The following is a 27,911-nucleotide window of genomic DNA, read 5'->3' as shown; positions in this document are numbered from 1 at the left end:
CCGCTATTTACGTTGAAACATGCTAAAAGTGTAGCTTGCTTTTTGAATTTTAGCATTACGAACACCAATTTTGAAATGCTAATATTGAAACGCTGTTCAGAGCTATTCTCAGTTGTTTACAGACCTCCTAACGGTAATGCTTCTTATTTTCTGAGTTCATTTGATAAATTACTGAATTATGTGAACTCTGGCAATTTTGCTTTGCTTTGCCGGGGCGATTTTATTGTTAACCTTTTCGAAACTAGTAAGGCTGCCTCAGAACTTGTACACAAAACTGCATGCGCAGAGTTTGTGAACGCCATTACGAAACCTACGCTTGTAACGGTATCTAATTCCTCTTGCCTTCACTTGTTAATAACAATTATTGAAACGAATGCGGAACATGCTGGTACCCTAGTTTGTGATGTGAGAGATCACTGTCCGGGTTCTCTGTCCTATAGGAAAGAATAATCAGCAACAATTATCAGATGTAGTGCAATGTATATTTGATGACCGTCTAGAATCATTTAGTGTAAAATCTGTGCATATGATTGAACCTTCCTCTTTTGAATAAGCGATCCGAGCATCGCCTATATGGAATTCATGACGACATTTGAGTACGTGTGTCGGAAAGACTTTTCATCCTGGAGCATAGAAAAATCTCAGAATAGCAGGAAGCCTTGGGTGACTCTCTCTTATTCGTGAAATACGAGAGAAGAGCAAGCTTTATCATATTCTAAATATCCGCCTAGCTTGTGATCTCATTGCATTTAAAATGAACTCGAAAGAAATTAAATCGTGAAGTTAAGCAATCTAAGACCGCGCACTACAATGTATTGTTCGCTGACGTGAAGACCAAACGTACAGATGCGTTCGGAGAGCGGCAAATAGTGTCTTAGGTTGGGGAAGTAACACTTCCTAACCTGGAAAAATGAATTTAAAGAACTATGAAATCCATGGAGAAGAGCTCGCCGATTATTTCAGTACTCATTTTACAAACATTAGCTCAGAAAGGCGAGTTCCTTCAGTTACAAACACAGCACGCATCGACAGAACACTCCCTCAAAAGCTTTTTTGAGCGAACTGATGAGCATGAATTTTACATAACCTTTATCAACTTTAAAAACAGCAAAGCCGTAGATATTAACGATATGCAAAATAAGCCTGCCAGATATGCTTTTGAATTCCTTGTCCAGTTCTTGCGAATATATTTAACTTAATTCTGGTTTCCGGCATATTTCGAGCTGAAATGAAGATAAACTGTGCATTTCAAAGGCGGTAACAGGAATGAAGTATCGATTTATAGACCCTGATCATTCTTACCTCTTTTCGCTAAAAGATAAGATTTAAGGATAAGGATAAAGGATAATATTTTCTAGGCTGTCACATGTTATTTTTTTTATGCACAAAATACAATTACCGAATGTCAGTTTGGTTTCAGGAAGGGAAGATCTACTGAAAATCGTTATTTAAAATCAAAGAATTAATACTGAGTAATGTTTAGAATAATACATTCATCTTGGATTTCTCAGTACGGCTTTTGACTTCTTTGATGATGGAATTTTATCGTCCAAGTAGTCCTCTTATGGTATCCGTGGTACACCTCCCGTCCCAATAAAATCATATTTGCACGTTGGAGCCGCACGATGAAAAGTTGGTGCGGTGAGTACTTCATTTTTGGGATGGTACTAGCGGCGATGTGCAGGAACAGCAAAGTAATTTGAAAGGTTGTAGTAGCTTCGAGGACTTGGCACTTGATCTTTACAGGGCGGCTTGAAAACGCACCCTGGAGGGGGTGAGCTGCGGCATCGCTGTTGGCACTATTTCGTGGATGATTCTATCTCCAGATAATTATATGTCCGGCCTAGGAGTGCGGTGATACAAAATGCGGCGGATAGAGCTCACATTCATGGCACGCAGTGTGGGCGGGAGGATGCTGGAATTTCTCTGCCAGTCCTTCTTGAACCATCTACCGGATGAAAGACGTCATGTCATACTGGCAACGTTTGGGACGTTGTAAAGACGCCCGATCCTGGGGACGATACGCGTTGTCTTTCGCGCCTCAAAATTCCTGCAGTGATGAACGACGTCACAGAAGGTGTCAGTTTTCATTAGTAATTAGAAAATTGTAGACATCTTCAGCAATTCCTTTCAGAAGATGCCAACTTCATCTTCTTCCGTTACGGCACGGTTAGCAGTGCCGCAAAGCTTTAGCGCTTCTTCTATGTACCGTTGCAGACAAAAACTGATCACGTTCGAAGACTGGACTCGAAGAGCTACGAAGACTGGACAGCCCCCAATACCAACGCCAAGCGCAAGCTTAGTGCCCTGCTAGACTTCATGTCGGAGTCTGGCGCCCTCAACCTCACCTAACCCACCCCCTTCCCCTCTAGGCCTCAGGTCATCCTCATGAATAAAGGTTTATGAATGAATTAATGAATGAATGATCACGCTCATCATCATCATCATCATCATCATCAAATCGACTATGCCCACTGCAGGGACAAGGCAAGATGGAGTCCAAAGTCAGACTCCGCCCGCACCATTAATGTATCGCGGGAACCCACTGCAGGGAGAAGGCCTCTCCCATATTCTTCCCATTAACCCGGCCTTGAGCTAGCTGCATCCGCTTGACCCCGGCGAACTTTTTAACCTTATCCGCCCACCTACTTCTGCAAAACTTTCCTTCTTTGAATCCAGTTTGTTACCCTAAGCGACCATCGGTTATCCTCTCTTTGCACTGCATGTCCTGCCTATGCCAATTTCCTCTTCTTGATATCCACTAGAATTACAATAACTTGAGTTATTTCTCTGACCCGCTTAGCACGCTTCCTATCTCTTAACGTTGCACCTACCATTTTTCGTACCATAGCCCTCTACGTTCTCAACTTAAGTAGAACACTTTTCGTTAGCCTCCACGTTTCGGCTCCATAGGTCAGTACAGGTACGAGGCAGCTATTGTATACTGTCCGCTTTAGCGATACCAGTAAGCTGCTAGTTATAATCTGTGAGCACTTGCCAAATGCCCTCCATTCCAATCGTATTCTTCTTGTTATTTCCATTTCATGGTCCGGATCTGTGGTTACTACCTGTCCTAAGTAGACATATTCGCCTACTACTTCCAGTGCTTCGCTACCTAACGTAAACTGCTGTTCCTTCTCGAGGCAGTTGAACATTACCTTAGTCATCTGCATAATGATTTTCAGGCCTACCTTTTTGATTCTGAGCACGCCATTTGCTTCTAAAAGTTTTCACGCGTTGCATAGTTGGAACTGACAGCCGCGGTATCTGCTAATCGGCCGTAAAAGAAAGGTTCCTTCCTGATCTGCTTTTTCTATTTTCGATATAACTTTACACTCTTCTTGTTTAGTATTGAATTTATCTTATTTATAACCTGTGTGTTTTAACTGTCGTTTAAAGCTCCAGATGATGATGATGCTGATGATGTAGTGGAGCCCAGCCCATTTAAAGCGGGTGGAGACGCACTTGTATCCTGACCTCGAGAAAGGGATAATGCGAAAAATGTAAAAGAAAATAGAAATGGAATAGTGCCGAAGAACAAAGAGAAGTGATCGCCAGAGAGTGCTGTGTCACTGATTCGACACTGAGTGTTAGGCTGAGGCGAACAGGGGCACGAAACCACAGCAAAGGTTTCTTGCTGGTTCGGGCCATGCATACACTGCCATCGTTTTCGTTGTCCCCACTTTCTTCCTCGTGGTAGCGGATGCGTCTCTGGGAGTGTTGTGCCCTCCACCGGATCGGACCGGAAGCCCGCTCAACGGAGTACGAGATGTTCTTGCGTCTCGTTCTCCGCTCTGCATATTTTGTACAACGTGCAGGTCATGGTGTCATCGAATACGCCTCGATCATTGAAGCTGCTACTAAAGTTGTTGTCATAGAAGCTGACTACCCTCATAATTTTCTTGTCCACTAGGTCAGTAGGTAGCCATTGCTACTGAGAGTAATTTCAGCCATTTTGACCTGTCGTCTGATCGCTGCCTTCTACTTTGCAACAGTATCAGCAGTGATGGTCCGAGCGAAAAAACCGTACTTTTTCAGCTGATACACTCGGCGTTTCCAGCCCATTCGTTGGCAGGTCGCCGACAGGGAGTCGAATGCTCTGCTTGCCAACTTCGTGAGTGACAGGAAGGGGAGGCAGAAGCGTTATGCGATCTTGCTCGAAGCGTCGCGTTCTTGAAAGCTGGACCACGTCACATTCCACTGCACACCACTGTTGACGACCCACTCATGACAAACCAGGGCGGCGAGCCGGACTGGCCACTGCTGGCAGTCTAGCCACTCTCGGGTGTTTTTCGGGAGGGAGATAACAACGCTTAAAAATTGGGGACTGGAACTTGGATCAGATAAATAGATAGAAATAGGGTCATACCATTTGTAACGGGTGAGCACCATTGGTGTCCGGGCCCGAATGTAAGGCAATAAAAAAATAAAAAATAAAGAAAACTAAAGGAAACAGAACGAAAAGGGGGAGGATGATAAATTCGCATTTCACCAGGTCTCAACACCTCGTCTTCGCACTGTTAAACACAGTACTCCACCATTCAGTCAGTCGATGCATTGCAGTGGCGATGATGATAGTGTTGACTGGCTCTTCGTATCGGGTGGACACCTGGTTGGAGTCCCATCCGGAAAAGATAAAATGCAGAAAGAAAGCCACAGGACGTAGGAAGTTCAACTTGAAGCAATCCACCCGGGCATGTCCTCACGGGCGCACACATACCATACGGCAGAGACTTAGTCACAACAAGCGAACTGCGCTCCTGCGCTCGGCGAATCTCTTTTTGTCACCGCAGCAGCTCTGACAGTGTCATCAACCGCGCTGCCCCCAGCGGCGCGGTCGTCTGTTAAGCATCATGTGCATCGTGCCATGCAAAGCCATCTATTAACGAAAATGAGACATTTGATAAAAACGAATAAAGGTTCGTTGTAGGCACATAGATGTCTCTGAACGGCGGTAAGACAAAAGCGTTTTATGCGAATCTTTGCACTCATTTCCTTTCTTTTCTTTTGTGCTCCTTCTTTGCACTTCTTTATCTTTTTCACTCTCAACGTTTTTCTATTTTCGGCCTCTTTTTATTGCTTTGTTTTTTCAATTCATTATCTGCCACGTTTTTGTACATTACGCACCTATTTTGCATAATTTTGTATTCCGTGGCTGTTTTGCCGGCTGCATGCTATATCGACGCCTTGGGCTAGTTAACAGATAATTGACTTTTTTAAGGTAATTAATTAACTAATCTCTACGCATCAATGAACTTTTGCACAATAAACGTTTTCACTCTCTACCTCATACTATCATTATTTTACTAAAATAAATAAATAAATAATCAGTTCAGTTCTTGACAGTGACAGTGTGACTTCTTCTTCCGACATACAAATCCTGTCCACGCTCATAAGCCTATCAAAGATTTCGCTTAAAAGTACAATTTAGTGAGCTTGTTAGCAACAGAGTAGCGCCGCTTTTTTAAAGGCGACGGAAAGCCGTGTTAGTTTTCAGGAGCGAAATAATATTTTCTTGCAGTTTCAGTAGCGGTATTAGTGTGTGTTGAGTAAACAGATTCACGCTGCACTACAGCGCCACAGAAGTGAAGAAAGGTGTTGCAGGTGAAAAGACGACGACGATGCGCATCGCGGTCGTTCTCGCGTCTCGACGCACAGGCACCGACGGCGACAGCGGCGGCTCGAGTGGGAGCAGCGTCCGCTTCGGGCGGACGGCTCCATGATTCCACGGTGGCCGGAACCAGCATGCAGCAGGGCGGTCGTCGCAGGAATGCCGACTGCATTTGGCTGCGACGAGCTGTCCAAGTTTTGCTCGGCGTCGCCGTCGTAGCTTTGGCCATGGTGAACGGGGGCTTGTTGACTTCCTACTTCACGGGCACTGCCGCTGACGACGAGAAGGCGCCGGCGTTAAGCGCAAGGTAAACCATGCTGCAGCACTGAGTCATTCGTGTTACACCATACTTCTGCGAAGAATCCGCATGCTTGATCGTCTTGCGTTACACACCACAGATGGGATCACAGGATTGGCGAAACACAAACACTTGAGAGTTCTCATCTCGCATATTTCGTGTATTTCAATGTTGAGAATGCTGTGGTGGCTTAAACCATGTTAAGGGATTAGCATTGCCGTCGAGCGTTAATGACGTGTACCTTAGACGTTTTAATACGTGCTTATACAAAATCTCTTTTGTGTGGTGTGTGTGCAGATATTCTTTTATCGTATACCGACTAATAACTGCTGCTTCGTTATGGTTTAATGTATGTTTTCGGTCCAGGCTCGATATCGGGAACAGTTCGAAATATATTAGCCAGTGCTTGACCACCGCGCACGCATAACATGGACAGAGAAGGGCAGAAGCACGCCAAAAAGTGCTGAGCAAAATATCTCTTCGCCGTGGACTAGTCCTAAATTTGCACCATTCAGCCCATTGGCAAATGCAGGGAAGAAAGAAAATTAATATAAAAGGCGATATTTTGCCTGCTTCCTTTTTAAGTGCGACCCCGTTTCCATAATGTAAACACACGTCACAATAATTCTGCTCACAGCAACGACACATCAGACAGTATGGATAAAATTACCGGGGATATAATTCTGCCTAAACCAATCACGACGGCCGAAAGTGCAGCTAAGGATGATTTGCTTGGCGATTTGGCAGGGAGAATCACACTGAGTTTACCGAAATGAAAGTCTCTAATATTATAATAATTGGTTCATTGGAAGGATGATTTTGCTTGGCGATTTGGCAGAGAGAATGACACTGAGTTTACCGAAGTGAAAGTCTTTAGTATTATAATAATTGGTTCACTGGAAAAGAAAGGCGCAGTACCTGTCACTATTCAGTGAACATCTGACCGCGCCATAAGAGATGTGATAATGGTGGGAGTGAAAGTGGAAAAAGAAAGAGGTGCTGTAGTCGATGGATACGTAGTAATTTTAATCACCATAGTATTATACCCTTGAAATTAGGTACAGTGCATTCGCGCTGAAACGTAGGCAAAATAAAAATTACAGCTGTAGGGAATGAGTCGGTCCAGTGACACAATATATTTATTGAAAGTGTGACGATTCCAGGTATATTTGTAATTCTAACTGAAATAAGATAATTGTTATTGTAGCGATTCTGGATGGCAATTGATTGTTGTCTTTTATTGATAAAATTAATGTTGAATGTTTCGACTGTCCCGTCCGGGCAAAAATGGCATTAACTTTATGGGCAGGATCAACGCGACGTGACCTATGAGGTGGTGGAAAAATATGTGACCGGGTGAACGGAGTGTTACCATGATGTTTTCTTCAAAGATGGAACGCTTTGACGTCGCGTTTGCACCCCACCGCTTTGGTATCGCGTTTGAACCTCACGTTGTGGAAAAGAAGCAGTTTACTTTTAATTCACGCTAAAATGCGACACTTAACCTATAAAGATATAATTTCCAGACAAATATTGCCTCTGCTTGAAGGAACCGGTCATTAATATGAGCATTTTATGGAACACCAAAAATAGCCTAACTATGCTTTTTCTGATGGTATAACCCCACACTAAAAAGCAATAACAGAGGTCAGAAAAAAAAAAGAATCATAGATATGTTTTTTACGCCAAATGGTACTATTTTTCTACATCTCGATAGCACCTCAACAACACTTGACAGTATAGCACCAAGGAAATAGACATGAATATCCCGGAGCATATTTTGCAAACAAGGGACCTCAAGAATTTTAGTACTGATTGCTATTTCAATTTTTGTGCTGCTTACATAAGACCGACCTGCACTTAGATCAACGGGCTTTGATTTGGGTCTCAAAAATACGAAAAGCATGAAAAGTATTAATATTCACTCCCAACTGGTTGGCATGAGACCAATATCGGAGGATTTCAAGAGCAGAATTTGCTATGTGGGTAAGGCACACCCAGTCTGAGGCTGAAGAAAATATGCTAGCCTCATCGGCGTATAGTATGTATTTGCTTCAGTGCACATACCTGCGAGATCATTAATATATATATATATATATATATATATATATAATAAAAAGAAAAAGTATGAGAATGCTGCCTTCAGGAACACCTTTTAAAATCGGCATAAGGTCAGAGCACTGATCACGTATCTGAATGTACTGTCGACGGTACCTAAGGTATGATTTAATGATTCAAGCTATGACCACGTACTTCGCAGATTTCTAATTATTGAAGTAAAATTTTATGGTTAATGTAGTCACACGCTTTATGACGTCGAATAATAAGCTGACTACAAGCATGTTTTTTGAAAACTCGGATATATAATACACTCTCTTTTGCAGTAATTTAAGTTCGGTAGACCTATACTTTCTGAAACCAAATTGAGATCCAGTAAGGTTATACATATCGAAAAAAACTTGAAGGGCAGTTGTGAATATTTCTTTTTTAAAGCGTTAGTAAATATGGGGCTAGCATTCCTTTTATTGAATAGGACTGTGATATTAGCAACTTGCATATGTTCATGAAAAGTAGCCCAAAATAAAGAAACGCTACATATATGCGTAATAACTGGCGTAATCATGTTAAACACATATCTAAGAGGTATAATCTGCACACCTTCAACGGCACAACTCGAAATACTTTGAAGCGACATAAAAACAGAATGAACTTGGTTATTACATGACTGGCTTAAAGAAAAAGGTAAATATTACTTGCGGATAAAAGCAATAAATAGTCAGATGGGAGAAAATGATTGTCCCTCTACACAAAATAGTCATTGAATATCTTCGCTAGGGCTTCGTCGGATACCTTAACATGACCAATGCTGAGCTTATCAGTCTTTGGACACCTTTGTTTTAAGATTCAAAACGGCATTCAATTTTTGCCACAAAATATCAGGTTTACGAGAACAGCGACCAAGTTGAGCGTGGAAAAAATTTCAGTTTTACTTCTTTATTTAGCTTGATTCGTTACGTCGCAAACTTCTTTATTCACTCAGGATCTTTAGTTTCATTAAAGTCGTGAAACATTATATTCAGATGATTATTTTTTTTATGCAGCTGAGATCTAATTCACAGCTTACGTATTTTCCTACCCAGTTTAGATTTCCTTAAAGAAAGTGGTGTATGTATATCTCAAAAATCAGATCTATGAATTTGTTGTACGCCTTATCAGCATTTTTAACAGCAAGAAGATATTTGAAATCACAGTTAACCGCGTGTTTCAGAAGGCATTACACGAATAGTTTTGATGAATGGAAATTTTTGGTTTGCGGTGTTTGACGACCCAGAGCGACTGAGGCTATGAGAGACGCCGTAGTGGAGGACTCCGAAAATTTCGACCACCTGGGGTTTTTAACGTGCACTGACATCGCACAGCACATGGTCACCTTGCTTTTCGTCTCCATTGAAAACCTGCCGCCGCGACTGGGATTCAATCCCGCATCCTTGGAAACAGTAGTCGAGCACCGTAACCACAGCACCACCGCGGCGGGGTATTCAAATACCGTTTTGTTGTCATAACGGTTATGCCTGTCTAATACCATCAAGGTAGGAAGGTAGTCACTCAGGTGTCACGATATCACACCTGCTGTGTTGTGTACATCTAAAATTTTTGTAATTATTCCAATATATTCTCACTATATTCCGTGATCCAAGTTTATAATCCGTTTTTTGGAGCTCCCATTCCAAGCAATAAGTGCATTCAGAGTTAATTTTGCGACGTGTTCTTTGAGAAAATCAACATTAAAATCGCCTGCTGAAAGAAGTCAATGTCCGGCATTTGAAATGAACCCCCCAAATTATTCATAAAATGAAAGAAAGCATACAACGTTTCCTTCGGGGGACCGATAACAAACGGTGAAGACTGAATTATTTACTTTTGCAGTCCGCATCTTGTAGCCACTACAGGAAACACAAAAGCGAGAGCGCGCAGTTAACATTTCATTCCTTCTTTCAATAAAAGCAATAGGCCGCCACCGCGACAATTCGAACGAATTCGAAACTAAAGACTGATATGAATTTCATTGAGCATTATCACATCAAATAGAAATGATAAGCCCTGTAGCAGCTTCTTTGTCACAAAGTCAGGGAGCATTTATGTAAAGGCATTTCAAGGTGCTCGTCGGTATCCCGAGACATTGGCATTCACCTCACGCGGCAAAAAAAATAAATAAACATTCAGCGTGTTGGTGTACCCATTGCAATTTATAAAACAAACAAATAGCCTCTTTGGCTACTAAATAAGGTTATGTTTGTAAAGTCACATTCACTGCTAAATGCATGACTATTGCAGAATCGCCTTCGGCCTTGCGAACATAAATCTTTCCATTCCTCAACCAGCCATATTTGTAGCCTTCTTTTGCCGTATTCTTTACTGTTCGAAAGAGTTGTCGCGACAGAGCTGTCATAATCTCTAGTACAAATGCACCGTTTTCCGTGCCTCTGAGCTTCTGTCTGTAATGTAACGATTTGTCCCTGATAGCTTGCCCGGAATAGCGTGCTATTATTCCGGGGAGCTTGCCAGCTTTGGTCGGCAGGCCGTGTACAGCATCAACATCAAGTTCGCTCAGCTCTGGAACTTCCAACAAACTTGCTACTGAATTCACTCTCTGAAGTAAATCTTCTCTCAGAGTAACCTCCCTTCCATGAAATTCCAAATTTAACCGATGATGTCTCCATTCCAGGTCGATGACTTCAGCAGCCAGCTTTTAAGCCTGTTTCGCCCCTCTGGCTTCTTTCCTCGAGCTTCTGTACCCTTGCCTTTATACAATTTGTGCCCATTTCATTTTCAGCAAGGCTCTTCAGCAGGTCATCGTACGTAAGCTGAATACTACTTTCTTTGTTTTAAAATGTTTGTTTAAGACACATGAACCCAAGAAGCCTTTCATTCATGCTCACAAGAAGTGACCACAGTTCCACATTAACTTACCTAGTGGCTTTATCAACCTGCTTTTCGCCCTTCTGCTTCTTCGTTGTACAACTGGGACTGTTAATTTTTTATTTGCTTATGCGCTCCGACTTTTATACTGTTTGTGTTTTTCGAGACCAGCGCAGTTTCCAAAATGGTAGGTATAGGTACATTCTACACATGACACGAAGCCATCCTCGGCATCAAAGTCAGCGTTACAGGCAGGGCAAGAACTGCTAGTGGACATTGTCGAACAGAGTGTTGTAAGAACCAGCGAAAGCGAAACAAGTGAACAGAAATCACAATTTAGCGGTAGAGCAGCAATTGCTTACGTAGCTACGAGTAACGTGGAAGAAAGTCACCAACTTGCGAAAATCCCCTAGTAAAGTTAGCGATGCGTCCACGCGCCTCCACTGCCCCCCAAGGGCAGGAATAACCTTGGATGCTGTCTATATCTTTGCAGTCGGTAGTCTGAAACGCCGCTCATGGTTGCATTTTACAGGTAGATTAGGAAAACGCGGCCCACAACCACGATGGCGAAAAGCCAGCGCAGTCAATACATCCTGTCATGCAATCAATATGCCCTGTCAGGCAGCAGTAAAGCGCGAAGAACGTAGTTGCGAAAATCCAACAGTAAAATTAGTGATGCTTCCACGTGCTGCCTCTGCCGCGTATTGTTCAGTGTATTGCTTAGCGTTGTAAATCATCTGAGTTTATGACAGCGTCTTTTGTTGCACGCATTTCATTGCCTTTCTGTGAACTTCTTGTCTGTGCATTTTCAGTGTTAGTGTGAATTCCTCTGTATCGTCTCTTGCTGTCTAAAGTTTGCCTTGCTTGTTAATTCTGATTCCGCCCCTTACTCTGGCTTGAATCGGCAAAAGCTGGGCATACAACGGCCACCCCCGTCTGTTACTATAGGTAGCTGATTTCTGGCTGAGCTTCCCACATACGTCGACGGCATCTCCTCTAAGACCAGAGCAGCTGGCCCCACACACTCTAAAGGCTGGTTCACACTGGCGACTAATGGATGTCTCCCGACACGATTCATCATAGAAATGTCTATTAGTCACGGAGGGGAGACCCGAATGAGTCGCCGACGACCGGTTTGAGGGAGTCTCTGACTGACAGATTTCTTGCGACGCGACCAAGTCGCAGAACTCCTCGGCCAATCCACGGCGCTTCTACCTTCTGCCTTGGCGAGAAACGTCAACAGTACATGCGCGCATGTGCCCGACTTACTGCGCCCGCATTCGTGGGGCACATGTCAAGGAATACTCCGAGAGTGTAGGGTACTATTGGCGTTTGTACTAATATTCTTGGTCATGTGCTCGATGCTCGGCCATGAGAGAATTTCGTGATCTAGCTGCCCTTTCGCGACACCGCAAACGGCGCGAACAGCTTCCATTTTCGTCGAACTAGAGCGCTTTTGGTTGTCGAAACAGCCATGAACATGGGCATATTCATAAGATCTACTTCCTTGCTGGTAGTTGCACGTATTCATACCCGAAATGAGTCCGAATTGATGTACTCCGAGGGTGGTAGCAGAGGCCATAACGGCGCGAAAGTCTGCTTTTCGTTCATATCGTTTTCGGAGAAGGGGTTTCGTGAAGCGAGTTGCACGCCGCTGGAACACTCGATGTCTATCGGCGCTTGTCACGTGTCTCCCCCTCCGTGATGAATCGAGTCGCACGACCTTCGCGAATCCAAAGTGTAAACCAGTCTTAAAGGGTGTCTGGGAGTGCACGCAGCAATAGTGGCGTATCGTTAATAAATTACAATTATTAACGTGTGACTCTGGGTCACCATGCGCTCATTACCACTTTACTGCACCTACGCTGTCATTTCTTTTTGACACTCACCACTTCAATTTTCTTCCGTTCCTCAGCATCCCTTTCTTTCCGCCGCCTCAGTTCCGGTGCTTCTGGCAATCTGATAGCAGATACCCCTTATGGCAAACATGTTTTCACTTCATTTTTGATTATTTTGCAATATATAACTATATACTACTACTACTACTATTACACTTAACGCAGATGCTTGGCTCATGATTTTATCTTTCGTCTTGTAAAGTAATTAGCTTCAACTCTGCCCTTCTATGTCTTAACGTAGATTTCTCCAAACCTGCAGCTTTCGCAGCGGTCAATGTTTCCACCGTCTGCAGTTTCGTCAGTGTATATTGTGAGGGTGTGCAGCCGAGAGTTGTCCGAAGACGACGAGCATGTGTTGGACGCTGGGTCGAACGACAGCGACACTGAAGCTGAAGTTGTTTTTTGTGCTCTGGTGTTCCGAAGGTGCTCCTGACATAGAAATTAGACTTTTACCACTCGGCAACACCCTGTTACGGTATGATGTTTCGAGAAACAACTCCAGTAACCAGATATGGGCACCCAAAATTCTTCAAGGGGATCCAGACTCTTTCTAACACTGTTCCAGATGAAGAATTTATAAGTCGCTTTGACAGTGCACGATAATCTAGCAGTTGCAATCTAATTTTCGCTTCAATGCCATGGGTGGAATCACTGAATAGAATCAGGTACATTCTTACTACTAACGCCTATATCAAACCCCGAGCTTGAAACTATGTCAGCGAAAATGCTTCTATCTAGCAACATAAACACAGTTTTAGTGTCAGCGCATGAAATTTTGTGTTATTGTGACACACACTCCAGGCAAGAAGAGATAATACCGATTGCAGCAACGCTTTGCATCGTTCTGCCTCCACCTTGAAAAAAAAAGCTGTGTGTGTAAAATCATTGCAATCTTTAAATTATGTTAGAAAAATTTACTTAAATGCATATTGGCCGGCGTTGTCAGTAAACTAATTTATGAGTCAAGTCAAACTCAGACTCACGTTTTGCGGTAAAACTACTCTCTCTCTCTCTCTCTCTCTCTATCTCATTTCTTAGAATAAAACGAATATGCACACAAAGCATGAGTTCTCTACTCTTTCAACAGAAAAAAAAAGAGCAGTAACGTTTATATTTATTATATTCTCTGCACTGCACTCATTTTCTGAGGTTTGAATGCTGGCGAAAACAATGAATGCATCAATTTCTTTGTCTTCTGATTACTAACCAGCTTGCAATAGCGTATTATCCTTTTATAACGCTTGCAGCAGCGCAGCACACATGACGTCATCCTGACGCACTGACACCAATATATGCTGTAAGTGATGCGTTAAAGTTTTGCATTTTCCCCGGCACGATACGAGACTAGAATGAAGGTTTACAGACGGAAATGCACCCATGGCCCTTCGCACAATCCAAGGGCCTGCAATATTTAATAAATTAACATAATAAGAATTCCGACGTCAGAATTATCCACTGTTACATGGTGATTTAGCTCTCTAGGGCTTGTCGGAATTCAACACAGTTACATTTTAGCTGTTCTTTTTATTCTACACTTAAAAGTGCATGGTTATTGGAGCTGGCTAGAAGTTTTGTTTTTTCTGTACCACACACCCTGTCCATCTAGTTCTGGATGTAAACAAGATATTTAATTCTTTTTACGCCTTGTGTGACGTGTTAGGCCTTGTATGTATCTATAACTTTATTAGGGAGCCGGCAAACGACGGGTTAAAGCGTCGTGACGCAGGCCAAGCGTCTACCCGGTGTTAAGCCCTACTCTGCACTACCTCATTTGGCCCCTTTGTGGTGGGTTGTGAGGCTTGTGCCTTGTGTGACCCCAGAAGGTCGAAATTTTTGGAGCCCTCCACTATGCGCCTCTCATTGCCTTGTCACTTTGGGACGTTAAACCCCATAATCCAAACTAAACCAGATATGAAATCTACATTTTTGTTCGAAATTATATTTGTAATCTTTTCTAATTAAAGCCTGTTAGGGCTGAAATTACAAGAATGAAAAAATGGGTCGGAAAATCTAGCAAAATTCGTACGAGTGTTGTTTACAAATTACACTGTCTACAAATACTGGTTAGCCGGCGACTCCTCAGGCTTTGACAACCCAATTCTGCTTTGTGTTTCGCTATGCATTGCATTCGCATAATGTTACGAAAATGTAGCATCCAAAGAAAAAAAAAATAGATTGAAAGAAAGATGGAATCTCTGCAGGCGTGAATGAGTCAGTTAAAGGTAGTGAGTAAAGAACAACGCTAGACGACAAAGATGTTGACCGCATATATGCAGCAACAAGATTCTTTTTGTCCTACAAAAACTTGCACGTCAAACATGGTCTGTTAGAATATTTGCATATGATGACATAAACGTGTGAAAATGCCACGAAAGATGTGCAGTGCACGTGTTATGTAAAGGTGAGGTATTCAACATGAGTATCTTGGTCTTCTGCAGATTTGGTTTGCGGCATCAAAGAGCAGGCACAGAGTACGCATCGAATACGCACCAAGACAGCGCGCGCTTCGATGCCGAGGATGAGCCCATTAGGCCAGTTGAAGACGGTCCCCAGGAGAGTGTCAACGAGGACGAAGACATAAGTAATCTCGAAAGGAACGAAGCCACTACAAGGAGCTCAGCGAAAGAGCTGACAGCAAAACGAAAGCGTGTGCGCCAGCGGAGAAAAAACCACCCAACAAAACGAATAGCCAGACATCATCCGCCTCAACCAGCCCGGGACTCTCGACGGCTCCGCTTCAGTGACAGCGACACGACATGCTCGCAACCCGAGTGCCTTTGGTACCTGCATCATATGGACACCAAGCTTGACCGGACAATAGATCCCTGCGACGACTTTTACGGCCACGTTTGCGGGCCCCGGTGGTTTTCTCCGAACGTGAAGCCCACTTTCGAGGCCGAGAGCATTGAAAAGCTGATGAGCTGCCTCGACCTGAACATACGCGTCGAGCGGCACAGTCCCCTTCGCTGGGTCCGCAACACTGCATTCCTGTACCAGTCGTGCCTCACGTCTAATGGCTCCCGGGAGGTCAGGGAAAAACTGTTCACAAAGCTACAGAGAAGTTCTACCGCGTCCGAAACTGTGACCAGCGTTCCCGCGGTGGTGTTTCACCTTGGTCTTCAGGAAATGATGCCTCACCTACAGAGCGAGTATGCGGAGCACTTGGGCGTGCGTCCTCTTGCCAGTGTCTATCTTGCCCCAGCTGGCACGCAGGCAACGAGGGACGGGAAAAGATATGTTAAGTACGTCGACTCGCCTGAACTGCTGCTCAAGAGGTTCTTCCTGCGGTACCCAGATCTAACTGAGGGTGACTACAAGCGCCTTATAGAGAGCGCACTTGTTGATTCGGAGAACGCCTCATTGGTTGCCACCAAGATTGTGCATATAGAGAAACGCCTAACGAATATCGTTTCCGCAGCTGCTCATGAGAAGAAAAGCCCAACGCTCACTGGTGAACGTATGACAGCCTTGGGGAACGCTACCGTGCGCTGGTTGTCGCATCTCTTTCCAAAGTCGTTCGGCGGGAGGTTAAATATACGCGTCTTAGACGAAGAATATGTTAGTCATGTGGTAGAAATGCTGAAACACATCTCTACCCCGGATGACATCGCACAATATTTCTATTTTCGAACACTGGTTGAGTATTCTTCGTTTCTAAATATTACTCCGCTTATTCCTCTGAGCTACGACACGCACGTCGACACAGTGCCACTGAGGGTACAGGGCTGCCTTCATATGGTCGAAAACTTTTACAAGCATGGCATGCGTATTTTGGGCATCGAGGCCCTAGGCGGAAACCTGGGCGTGTGGCGGATACCTTTTCAGCAAGAGATACAAGCTCTATTTGACGACATTCGGCGCTCCCTCCAGCGTCTCGTACGTTTTTGGTTCACCAGCAGAACGGTAGACTTTGCACTACGCAAGTTACGATCAATGAAGCTTGCTTACTTGGGCGCGAAGGCAACCTACCCAACGTCGTACGCTGCGTTCACGCCAGAAATGAAGAGTCTAGAAGACTTCACATCACTTATCAAAGATGCTGCGCGGAGAGACTTCAATGACACGGCCAACTACGATTTTTTGCACAGAGCTTCAGTGTTTTCCACTTCGGTTGAGTACAACCCTGACACAAACTCAATTTACGTGCCACACGCTCTTGTGACGATGCCGGTTCTGTTTTCAGAGACACTGCACCCCATCTTTGTTCCTATCTTAGGGGCAAAGATGTTGAAAGGCATCATGATGGCCATTGACGTCCGCGGGTCCGACGCGCCCTCTGAGAACGGCAACTATCGAAGCTGGTGGAGCCCAGGAGACTGGCGAAAGTTTGCAAACAAGTCGTCATGCTTTAAGGAGCAGCTGGAGAGCGAAATCAGGAAGGTTTCTCCACGCTCCACCTTCCAAGCGTTCCAAAGTAGGTTCATCGCGGAGAGCGCTGTCATCGAACCCCTCTTCGACGTGTACAGGAGGCGGACTGCAGAGCGCTTTCCTGAGGGTATTGGGCACAACGACGAACGTTTGAGAGAAAACCGGCTATTCTATTACGCGTACGCGATGGGACAGTGCGAAAGGCCTCGAACGGAAGGCGTCCAGATACGGTACAAACACGCGATTCCCGCCAGGATACGCGTTAACAGTGCGCTGGCAAACTTCCCAGGATTTCAGAAAACGTTTCGCTGCAGGCTTCGAAGGCAGATGGCTCCTTCACAACGGTGCACGTACTGGACGATGTGAAGACGAAACGCGGCTGCGGGGCCTGCGCTGTTCAGATTGAAGTCTAGTGTACTGTCTGGTGTTATACGCTCATCTTGCAGCGGTATCAATGCGGCCGAAGTACAAGTGGACTACCTTCGGCCTATCGCTTCGATAAGTGATAGCTACGGCCACAGTTTACAAAACTTGCAAGTGTCCCAATAAATGACTATTTGCACGACTGTTACCTGCAAAGACCTGGAGCTAATAAGACTAGTAAACGCTTATTGCTAATATCGTCAAAGGCGGCTTGTGCCGCGCATTGAGTATCACCGCACCTGTAGCAGTGGTGGATGCTGTGCATTTTCTACAATTTTAGAACAATGTGAAAGGGATATTTTAGAGCGCAGCGCTTTGACGCCCCTTCCTGCGTTTCGCTTCGCCGGCGTCTCCTTTGGTGGTGACCCTCGTAACAAGCTCACTCCGCAGCTGGGGAACCGTGCGCTCCTTCCGCTCCCCCTCTCTCTCTTCCTCAGCGGCGGCTACCCCGCGCGTTCTCCGATTGCTGTGTGCACTCCTGCCGCCACCTTTTGCCGCTGCGTGTACCCACCTCCCCCTCTCTTCCTGCGTAGCGGCGACGGTGTTCTCCGGTTGCCGAAGCGCCGGCTCGCTTTCAGCGGGTCACGGCGCGTTCATCCCAATCCGAAACGCAGAGCTAGCGCCGTCAGCGGCATGATGCAGCCGCTGCTATCTCTTTGCCGTGCAACGTTCGTATGGGCCCACGCGCTGCTTCCCGCAACCTCCCGATCACTTAATTGCTCTATTCATTTCTCCAACCATAACATTTTCTTCATGACAGACAAGAACTGTTAGGGGGTGTTTCTTGAAAGAATATGTGTGAAAAATAAAAAAAAAGTCTGTAATTGTACATACATGTCTTGCCCGAATCTTTGCCTCAATCTATCCAAAAGGTAAAACAGCTGATGAGCTTCGATCAAATTTCGATTTAGAAAGGAAGTAATCATCATAAAAATTTTTAAGCAGCCTAATTACGCTTTTCCAGAAGTGGGTGAGGCTGTAAATGTAGGAAAGAGACTAGTGAATACGCTCTGCGTTACTGCTATTGAAAAAGAAGACGATCAACTTTCGTGTACACTCACTGGCGAGAGTCGGCTTTTGTGTATTTGAAAGACTTAAAAGCGGACGGTAATTAGTCCGGCCAAAAGTTTGTGTTTCGAAATTCTTTCTTTCCTATAAAACCTGCACCGAGATTAAGAATGCACGAGCTGATGTTAGGCGCATGTAGCCTTCATTTTATTGTGGAATAAATGATCAGTACATTCCCAAACAACGATTGTACTCCCAACACTCCTCCGCGCACTGTTAATTTAAAAGAGATTAACTGGGAGGTTCCTGCAGTCGAACGGTATCTATAAATTATTTCTCGTGCTTCAGGCTGCTTTGCAATGAAACGTCACCTTTAAATTATTTTTCGCTACGCAGTGTGCCCGGCTATTCCAAATTAATATTGCAGAGCGCCCTTTCTCGGCTTTTTGGGTGTGCTTATACCGCATTCAAGCACTGGATTCCAGCAGCCACACGTTCTTTGTATGCTGCGCTTTGAGGGTCGAGAAGTAAATTCCTTTTCAAAGGAATTCGTGAACCCCAATTTAGAGCTTTGTGATATTGTTGTGTTGGGTTGCGTTTTTGGCACAAAGCCGCTGTGATCTTATTACGTATAGTGTTCATAGGTGTATTATATGAACAACTATCACTTACACTACAATTATCGCTACCACTGTCATCAACCACCAGGAATGATGCAAATTATTCTCTTGTCTTCCATACCATGAATTTATCTCAGGACCCATTTCACTTGAAGGCTATCACGCATCACATGCTGGCACCGTAATGCAGGTGAAATACAAGACCGACCGTATTTTGCGGGATGACAGCAAAGCCACGATGTCAAAAGTATTTCGGAACTCCCCACTCCGGCTCCGCCAGAGCAGAATGCCGTATCGGTGTCTTTAACTACACAATTCACAAATAATTCAATAATGCTACAAAATTTAAATACTCATCCGCCGCGTGTTACTCTCGACGGCTGAGGTCAGATAACTTCACATAATCTGTTCAAAGCCGGCGAACTTGTTTTATCTTTTCACACTGTTCTCGCACAACTAATGCTTTTAGAACGGAGTAAAAGCTTCACATGAAGATGAGCTTCTCAGGTTGGAAGGCGTCCCACATGTTACTGGCGATGAACAAAGGGCGATTCCTAGTAGCTCCAGGACGAATGAAGCGGCTGGGCTAAAGCCAAAAGGACGCTCAGTTGTGGATGTGTCGGGAAGCGATCGGAAAGTCCGATGTTGCAAGGAGATATATCACATAGCAACATGGAATATAAGATCTATGCAGATGAAGTTATGTGATGTTATGAAGATTGTGAGACACCGAGAAGCGTGGCGTGATAGGGTCCATAGGGTCAGGGAAGAGTCGGACACGACTGAACGACTGAACTTAAAAGCTACAAATGGCAGAAAAATTTGTATTAAACTATCGGTGGTCTATTTTTATCGCAGCATACTGTTTTGTAACGAAACGCTATAAGAGAAATATTTTGTTTAGTTGCACCAGCCATGCGTATGCAAACACTAGTTGATGTCAAGTGTATTGTTGTTTTCCCTCTTCACTTTACAAAAGTGCTTTTAATATTTTTTGACCGAACAACAGGGACTAGTGAACCTGCCTTGGATTATATATATCCTAGATTCTAGAATAATTAATTTCAGTATTCTCCTAAACAAGGCGCTAGCATATTATGCTTCTTCCGTAGTTTAGCTGCTAGAAAAGAAAATTCGTCTAAATGTTCAAGAGTTCGCACTCTCCCTTTTGGCGCATGCTTCTACCGATGGTAGTGAATACTAACAAGCGCCCTTTCGGAACTCCTTAAAGGGCAACTCCGGAGGGTCTTTGCCATTAAAATATTGTAGTAAAAATTTTACTGTTCGTTTTCCTCACCGCGCTGACGCATTCTGCCAAATTTGGGCGCCGTGTGATAAATAATTGGCGCGCAACATCATTTTAAAATGCGCAGATTTCGCGGCTTCAGCTGAGGTGATTTCTGCGAGCAACACTAAATTTGTGACATCACAAACATTATACCCGCGTTTTTTCCCAATCCCCGTGTGATAATGAAATTTAGAGGCCTGTAATAGGCTATCTATGGCATTTTATGTATTGCGTGACTTGGCCAACGAGCCTGCGAGTGTTCGTACAATACTATATGTGACGTCACTGTCACGAAATCGGCGCCCATTTTCATCAAGCCGGTACGGCGCGAGGCCCGCACGGCGTCGCGTGGAAGGCATGGAGAGCAAAGCCCCCTTCCCCGCGCTGGAGAGCGCGTAGCTTTGTACGCGTTGTTGTCACCCTCTTTCCCCTTGCCCGGGGAAGACGGTGGTTCATCGGCCTGGAATATGCCAGGCCTTTCGAGAAGGTTCTATGGGACCTGGCCAATGACGACGCGCGGCTCGACGGGAAGAGAAGAGGGAGCTACAACCAGCGAAGCTATGTGTGTGTGCGCGCTAGCTTTGGCGCGTGTTAACAAACAGACGCGGCGCGCCCTATTTAAAGAGACCGCGCCGTTTGATGAGCCAGTCAGTCAGTCAGTCAGTTCGTCAGTGTTTTGCGACGTGCTCACCTCTACTTCGGCTGGACTCCCGGGGATCACCCGCTGCTGGCAAGCCCACGGACTTTCAAGGGAGCGGCGCTCGTCTCGTATGGCGGCCACATCGTGACTCTTGAGGCGTCGGACTGCAACAGTTCCCGGTGAACAATTTGGTGTTTGTTTATGTACTCTCTCGTGTTTCATCTGTTGTAAAGCCTCTACGTTATTGGATACCTGTGTAATTGCATGCTTAGCGTTTGTATTCTGTGAACCTCTCGTCTGTGTATTTCAAGCGATCTTGTGTATTCCTTTGTATCGTCTCTTGCTGTGCATAAATTGTGTTTTGTTTGTTACTTCTGACTCCGATCCTTACTCTGGTTTGAACCGGCGACCGCTGGGCACCAAACGACCACCCCCTCCTGTCACTACAAGGTAGTCGAATTCCGGCTGAGTTGCCACGCAAGTCGAGGGCATCTCCTTTGCGACCGGAACAGCTACCCCCACTCACTCTAAGGGTGTCTGGGAGTGTGCGCACCGTTAAGGGCGCATCGTTAATAATACCTCATAATTATTAACGGGTGACAGTCACATTTCGTACTCTGGAACGTCATTTCTCGCCATAAAAGCAGTTTCAGTTTCGATGTGCTGTCTTTTCATTTTAAAAATAGCTCTACTTCGAATTTTTAAGAGCAGATTTTGTTTTGGATTCAGGACACAATGAGGAATTTAATGCAATAAAAACTCAAAATGTTGAAAAAAGCCACCGAAGTTGCACTTTAAAGGTCATGAATGTAGTAAATAGTCCCCTTGCAAAAATACGCCAACTGCCGGTGATAAGCGGTTTCTTTTTCATTTTAAAGAAGCACCGTGGGAAAGCTTCCACCATATTAAGGGAAGCCTCACATTGTTCTCGTCGGCACGGCCCCGTACGCGCTGCTTGCTAAGCGCTGAGCAGAATACGTCGTGCCAAGCCGCTACTGCTGCTGCGAAGGATTAATTTTATAGTGCACTTCGTCGCAATGAGTGACATCGTTTGCCCAGTGTGTGCCTGAGTAAAAAACGTGGATTTGCCGCTGCTTCGCAGTGCGCATATTGCAGCGTACTGTCGTTGTTAACGGTGACGACGAAATGCCAACGAAAGGCGTACAAGCTTGCCAACGAGAGCTACAGAGCTAAGTCGTTGCATCATCTGTTTTGGAAAACTATTCATGCGCTACGTAAGTAACTGTTTGTGTTTCTTTTTTCGTTTGGGCGCCTTAAAAGCTGTTAAAACCGAATATAGAGTTGCCTTGGATCTCCACGCCGCGTTGTTTACGCGTCAGCTGCAGAGACAGTGTCTTGCCTTTTTTTTTTATACGTGCTCTTTTGAACGCCAGAATAAAAAGTGCGTGCAAGATTAAATATTATTAAGCTGCAGGGGTTGCACACCTGTCCTGCGTGCGTTGTACATCTTTGTTATCTCATTCTGTAGGTTTTCAACCTGCTAAGCTGTCAGCAGTTACTCGATCCACATGGATTTTCGGTTCTCCTGTCAGAAGATTTAAAAAAGAAGCAGCAACAGTTGTGGGAGACACCACAACCCTTTGAGTGCTTCTGTGGAAATATACCTTGGGTGGTTCCTGATGGAGTAGATGGACCTACTGCAACAATACTCACGGTATTTTTTCTTGAACCTGTGTTTTGTTTCTAGAAGTAAAAACATGCCATCTCTTAAACACAGAAGTGCTTGTGGTATCTGCTTTGTCTGCATTAATGGCTAAAGCTGGCCTATTTTATTTTTGTTGATAGTTGTGACACCAGCCGAAGCCCATAAACTGGAGGAAGCTTCGAGGAAACAATGGCTGAGCCCAACGTGGATGCGGGCATGGGCCTACCGCTTGACAGCATCAAACTTTGGAGTTGTGTTGAAGAGTAAGCAGCGGACGGCGAAAGGATTGACAAACCTAACTGCTACGAAGGACTTGTGTTAGGGCTGTCAGGAATGTGTATATTTTGAAATTAATGATGATTGGGCAGCGCACATACGCTATGCAGCCACTGTATGCGTAGCCAGAGAAAGAATAACAAGGCAAGGCCCTCCCATAATACAAGGAGACAATGGCTTCAGCAGGCCGTTCTGTGGAGGTGATGAACTGCGGCATTTTCGTGGATCCAGGAAAACCCTGGCTTGTAGCATCACTTAAAGCCATTGCCTTTGACACTCACGATCCTTTCCCGTGGTGCACGGTTGGAGTTGAATGCTCATGTTTTCTGCGAGATGCCAAGAAGGTAGACATTCTGTGTGAAGATTATTTCGGGAAATTTGACAAGAACTGCACGCCTGCTCTCAGGGAGCACCACGACCACATTATGCAGGCGCATGGTAAGATGGGTGTGACCCATACACAATGGGCAGACTTTATAGCCTTTGGCTCGAACTTACTCATCGTGCAGCGGACACGTTTTTGTGCGCAAAAGTGGAAGAAAATTGCGAGTGCGTAGGATGATGTCTACGATTTGCCTTTCCACGTAAAGAAGCTAAGGCACTGAATAATTGCATCTGCTTCAGGCATGTTTGCAGTAAACACTTGAGCAATGTTATTGCGACTCTACAATCAGAGGACTTTGCATGTGGCTTAGCACTGCACAGACTCCCCATATCTGATATATCAGTGGATCAAGGGATAGTGGTATGGTGCGGTCAAAGATATGGTAACACTTAATGCGCTGTATTCTTCTCTTGACGTGGATGCGACATGATGCAATATCTTAAGTGTCTTGAACGTCTTTCCTTTCAAACTGGTACTTTCTCACGAATGGTGGAATGTTCAGGGATACCCCTTTTTCTTCCAGCAGATCACTGAGTTGAAGCCTTTATCAGCCATGACCGAGTCTCGAGCATAGAAAGTTTGGTCGTGAAATCCACTTCTTATGACTAGTTCTCTATCAGAGAGATACCCCATGAAACGTTCGGGCGCAAAAGTCAACAGACCATCTGGTGGCACGCTAACAAGAACCTTGAAAGTGTTGGCTGATTTATAGTCTGAATACGTTCCAGACAGCGTTACAAGCAAGTTCTATACTTCGCACCTAATCTCTGTGGCATCAATAATCACTCTTGTGGAGGGATAGTGGTCACAGAAAGCAGCAGGCTTGTGGCGGTGAATCACACTTCGGGGTCTCCACACAAGAACTTTTCCCAACTGGACATACATAAATTTCACCCAGCTGGAAAACACTCTTGACACCGTACTAACAGAGACGCCATAAATGTGTGCAAGGTGTGGGTGGAAAAACGTCCGGTCCTGAGCTTTCCTAGTGTGAGGAAAAGCTCTTCCTCTGGAGAAAGCTGGCGAAGACGCTCTCTCACATCGTCATTAAGCAGACATTGCTTCTTGCTATACACATTCCATGCATTTTCGCCTGGTTCTAGCAGTGACATCAGCTTCTGAAAATGCTGGTAGCTGATTAGTCTCGTGTAGAACTGCCTACTACTGTCGCATTCTTGAATCTGTCAACAGTGAATCTGGTTTGTTCATAATTTTCAATGAGTGCTTGTAATTCTTGCATTTCCTGTTTGGCCATTTCGAGCTGCTGCTGGAGATTTTCATTCTGTGTTGCTGGCTCAGACCTTTCTTTGTTTTTTCTTTACGTTCATGTGTCAAATTTTTTAGGGAACTCTTGAGATGTGTCACATAATAATAGAAGCCTTTCAGCTCCTCGGATTTGGCCTGAAGCTCCGCTGTTAGATTGGGCCACGCAAAACAAAGGTCAGGCTCTATACACTGCTGAAGAGGAGAGCCCAGTGGTTGCTCTGCCAACGGCATGGGTTGAGAGTCGCAGTCCGCACCTACGTTGAGGCTAGCCAGCACTGTTTTGACTAAAGGTTTCTTCTAAATGTGTTGTGCTCGAGCTAGTTGGTGCAGTGCTTGATCTAGGTTAATGATCACTCTTGATGCAATGCAGAAGGCGCTGCTTTGGTGGCCGCCGTTTGGTCACTGGTTTCAAAAACGGAAACTGGGAAGGAGTAGCATTTCCTTTCAGGAAACGCCGTCCGTTTGCTACACGGCTGCCAAAGTCGTGTGGCCTAAAGTGTCTGAAGAATACTTTATTCGACTGGTCTATAGGACCCGGGCCTCTCTTACTAACTACGATCCAATTCTTGAGTAGCAGCTTGTCTCTTGGGAACTTGGCATACGATATCTGCAAAAGAGGGTGTGGACAGCATTGTATCTTTATAGGGGTAAGCTGGTATGCAGATAATGGCAATGGAATAAAAGGAATGTTATGACAGATGCCAACAGTCATCAGAATGAAGTAAAGAACAAGTTAAAGTTTGTTTATCAGCACAATATTTATTTCTGAAGTAATAAAAAAATTGCACAGCTTTGCTTTATTAACATAAAGAAGATTTCCAGCCTTTCATTGTATCACAAGTTCTTTTTTTCATTCCTAATCAAGTACCCAACATCACAGCAGCAGCACGCATATGTTATCGAACCAACCATCCGCTTCAAGGTGCGTCCCCGCGCGCCCGGACTCCGACCTTCACTGCTTCATTCATCTTCCGAACCGTCCCCCACAAAATCGCTCCTACTACTTGCGCATCTTTGTTTTTGCAAATTGTTTCTGCCCATTGTTGTCAATAAGTATTTCCCATTATACTTATTTTTAATTACTCTGTGCTTTCTCGTCCCGTCCGTCGTCCGTGCGCGCTGCACTGTTGAAAATAAATCCATACCAGCTAGCCCAATTAGCCGTTCTCGGTTATGACAGGTTATTGTATTGTATTGTAAAATCGACAGACCCCGCTAGTAAATGCACACCGATGAAATCACACCTTTGAGCACACGCAGTGTCGTGGCTAAAGCGTCCTGCTGCAAGTCTCGAAGCAGCCTGAACAGTATTTTCTGCGGCTGCTGCATTTACACGGGAGCGACATGCAAACAGGTGTGCTCTGTGACGCCAGTATATAAGCGTAAGGCTAGGCACGATGACGCTTTAACCGCAACACAATAGTGTCATGGGCTCGCGCATGATTTCATCGGCACGTCCGACGGTCACCGTCTGCCACAACGTATACTTCTGCCATTAATGGATGCAAAGTGTAGTACTTGGTAAAACTTGCAAGCCGCTTGGGTTCGACTGCTTCAACCATTTTTTTTTTTATTTTTATTTACGGTCACTCGGCTGCGAAGGAGCGCCGACCCCAAAGTTCCTGCGTAGCTAGGATTTTGTATGAGTCGGCCGTTTGTTTCCAGTACTTTAGTTGCCTTCGCGATGCAGGCGCATGCCGGGGACGGGGCATTTAGGCCACTGGCGATATTGTATCAGTGTACGATTTTTGGCATATATAAATCTTAAAGCTCTAGTTACAGTAGATCAGAACAACAAAGCTACTTGAGTTGAGAGTTTTATCCACGCCGAAGCACGATACCGTAACAAAATGGATAGAGCGGCTAGAAAAACGCACATACAGATGTACGTACACGTTCCCTTTCGCAATTTTCATCACGATATCCATGCTGGTGGCATTGCGCAACATAGCAATAGTTTACCATTCTGATATGGCATGAGAGTAAGCGGAGTACATTGATTTTGGCAGCCAAGCACAGCTTCCCACAGTTTTTCCGTGTGGTCAGCAATCCGCCCCTCGCTCCGGCTTTCGGCTTTCGGCTTTTCCCTAACATGGCGGAGGCGCGCTTTAGTGCCTGCGGCCGCCACAGGCGGCATTGACAGTTGACAGCTGTGTCGTGCGAACGCGTGATCCATAGCTCCTCGAAATGCACGTGGCTACCGGAAACGGACGGACTGGCGACAGCGGGAGCTTCCGAAAGCTTCAAATGATGCGTTTGTTTCTTTTATTAACTTTATTTCTTATTCAGCTAGTTAGGTTAGGTGCAGCATAAAGAAAACATTTTAGGTCTTTGTTCTAGCGGCCTGGTCTTTTTTTTTCGGCAGCTAGATTTCCTCGGCGCACATTCTTTAACTATTTTGTTTAGATAATTAGCCTCTTTTTCTAGACTATTCGCAATCGCAGAATTTATTTTAACGCGTGTTTTTCTAGTCGTTTTTGTGACTTTTCCTTGCAGTTTGTATATCCTGAGAACTCGCAGTAGAACTAGCTCAGTTGATACATGCAATCAAAACAAGGTAAAGTGTATTCAGCGTGAGGCGCAGGTTAATTTCAAGGAAACGCGTTTTGACAAAGTAGAGGAAGCGGAAGGCAGGGACTTTTTGTGCCGCGGTTGCGTGCTGAGTGCGCGCCTAGATGGATTTGAAATATTAAAGGGCAGTTTAGTGTCTCGTGTGAAAGCTTTAAAAAACAAGTGGGTTTATTAAGGACCAAAAATCAGAAACTGATGGGGCAACTTCCTCAAATGAAAAAAAAAATTTCCGACTTTGCCCATGAAAACAACGAGGACGGACATTCCAGTGAGGGCCACGCGTGGCTGGAACCAGCACTGGCATGGATGGCATAATTAAAGTAGGTCAGGCGGATCCGAACTGACAGAGGTATTTAGAAGTAGCTACTAAGAAGTCGGGATAAAAGGAAGAAGTAAGGAAGATTGAAAATCCTAGAAAGAATCAAATCAAATCATTTATTTTCACCAGGGGCTTGCTGGTTAGAGCACCTGGGTTAAGAGCTGCTCGAGGCAGCTTGAAGAGGCCCAAGTGACGATTACAGGAAAAACAAAATCAAGGTAGGGCGTGGTGAGCATGAAAAGAATTCGTTAAAAACACTACCGGAACAATGAAAACCGACGTGTTCACACGTGCGATTCACAGGCGTTCAAACAACCAAGATATACAGTATGTAAAAAAGATTACAAATAAACA

At 44.7% G+C, this 27,911-nt stretch overlaps 1 protein-coding gene across 1 annotated transcript; it reads left to right on the top strand.

Moving 5' to 3' along the window:
* The first annotated feature begins 5,745 nt into the window (after positions 1-5,745).
* LOC146194657 (neprilysin-2-like) lies at positions 5,746-17,461 on the top strand. The gene is made up of 4 exons (XM_084596612.1): positions 5,746-5,918; positions 10,744-10,765; positions 12,969-13,150; positions 15,166-17,461. The coding sequence occupies exons 1-4, from the start codon at positions 5,746-5,748 to the stop codon at positions 17,459-17,461; spliced, it is 2,673 nt and encodes an 890-aa protein (XP_084452738.1).
* Positions 17,462-27,911: the final 10,450 nt, after the last annotated feature.

The sequence above is a fragment of the Amblyomma maculatum genome, chromosome 3, assembly GCF_055883805.1.
Source record: "Amblyomma maculatum isolate TAMU_Amacu chromosome 3, ASM5588380v1, whole genome shotgun sequence".
NCBI classification, from domain to species: domain Eukaryota; kingdom Metazoa; phylum Arthropoda; class Arachnida; order Ixodida; family Ixodidae; genus Amblyomma; species Amblyomma maculatum.
This window is presented reverse-complemented; position numbering and strand designations above follow the sequence as displayed.

What these genes read in the sequence shown, in the direction of transcription:
- LOC146194657 (XM_084596612.1), top strand. Translation starts at nt 5,746, where the DNA reads ATGCAGCAGGGCGGTCGTCGCAGGAATGCCGACTGCATTTGGCTGCGA. An exon ending in GCGCCGGCGTTAAGCGCAAG is followed by an intron (nt 5,919 to 10,743) that starts GTAAACCATGCT and finishes TTTCATTTTCAG; the next exon opens with CAAGGCTCTTCAGCAGGTCA. An exon ending in AGGCTCTTCAGCAGGTCATC is followed by an intron (nt 10,766 to 12,968) that starts GTACGTAAGCTG and finishes GTCTTAACGTAG; the next exon opens with ATTTCTCCAAACCTGCAGCT.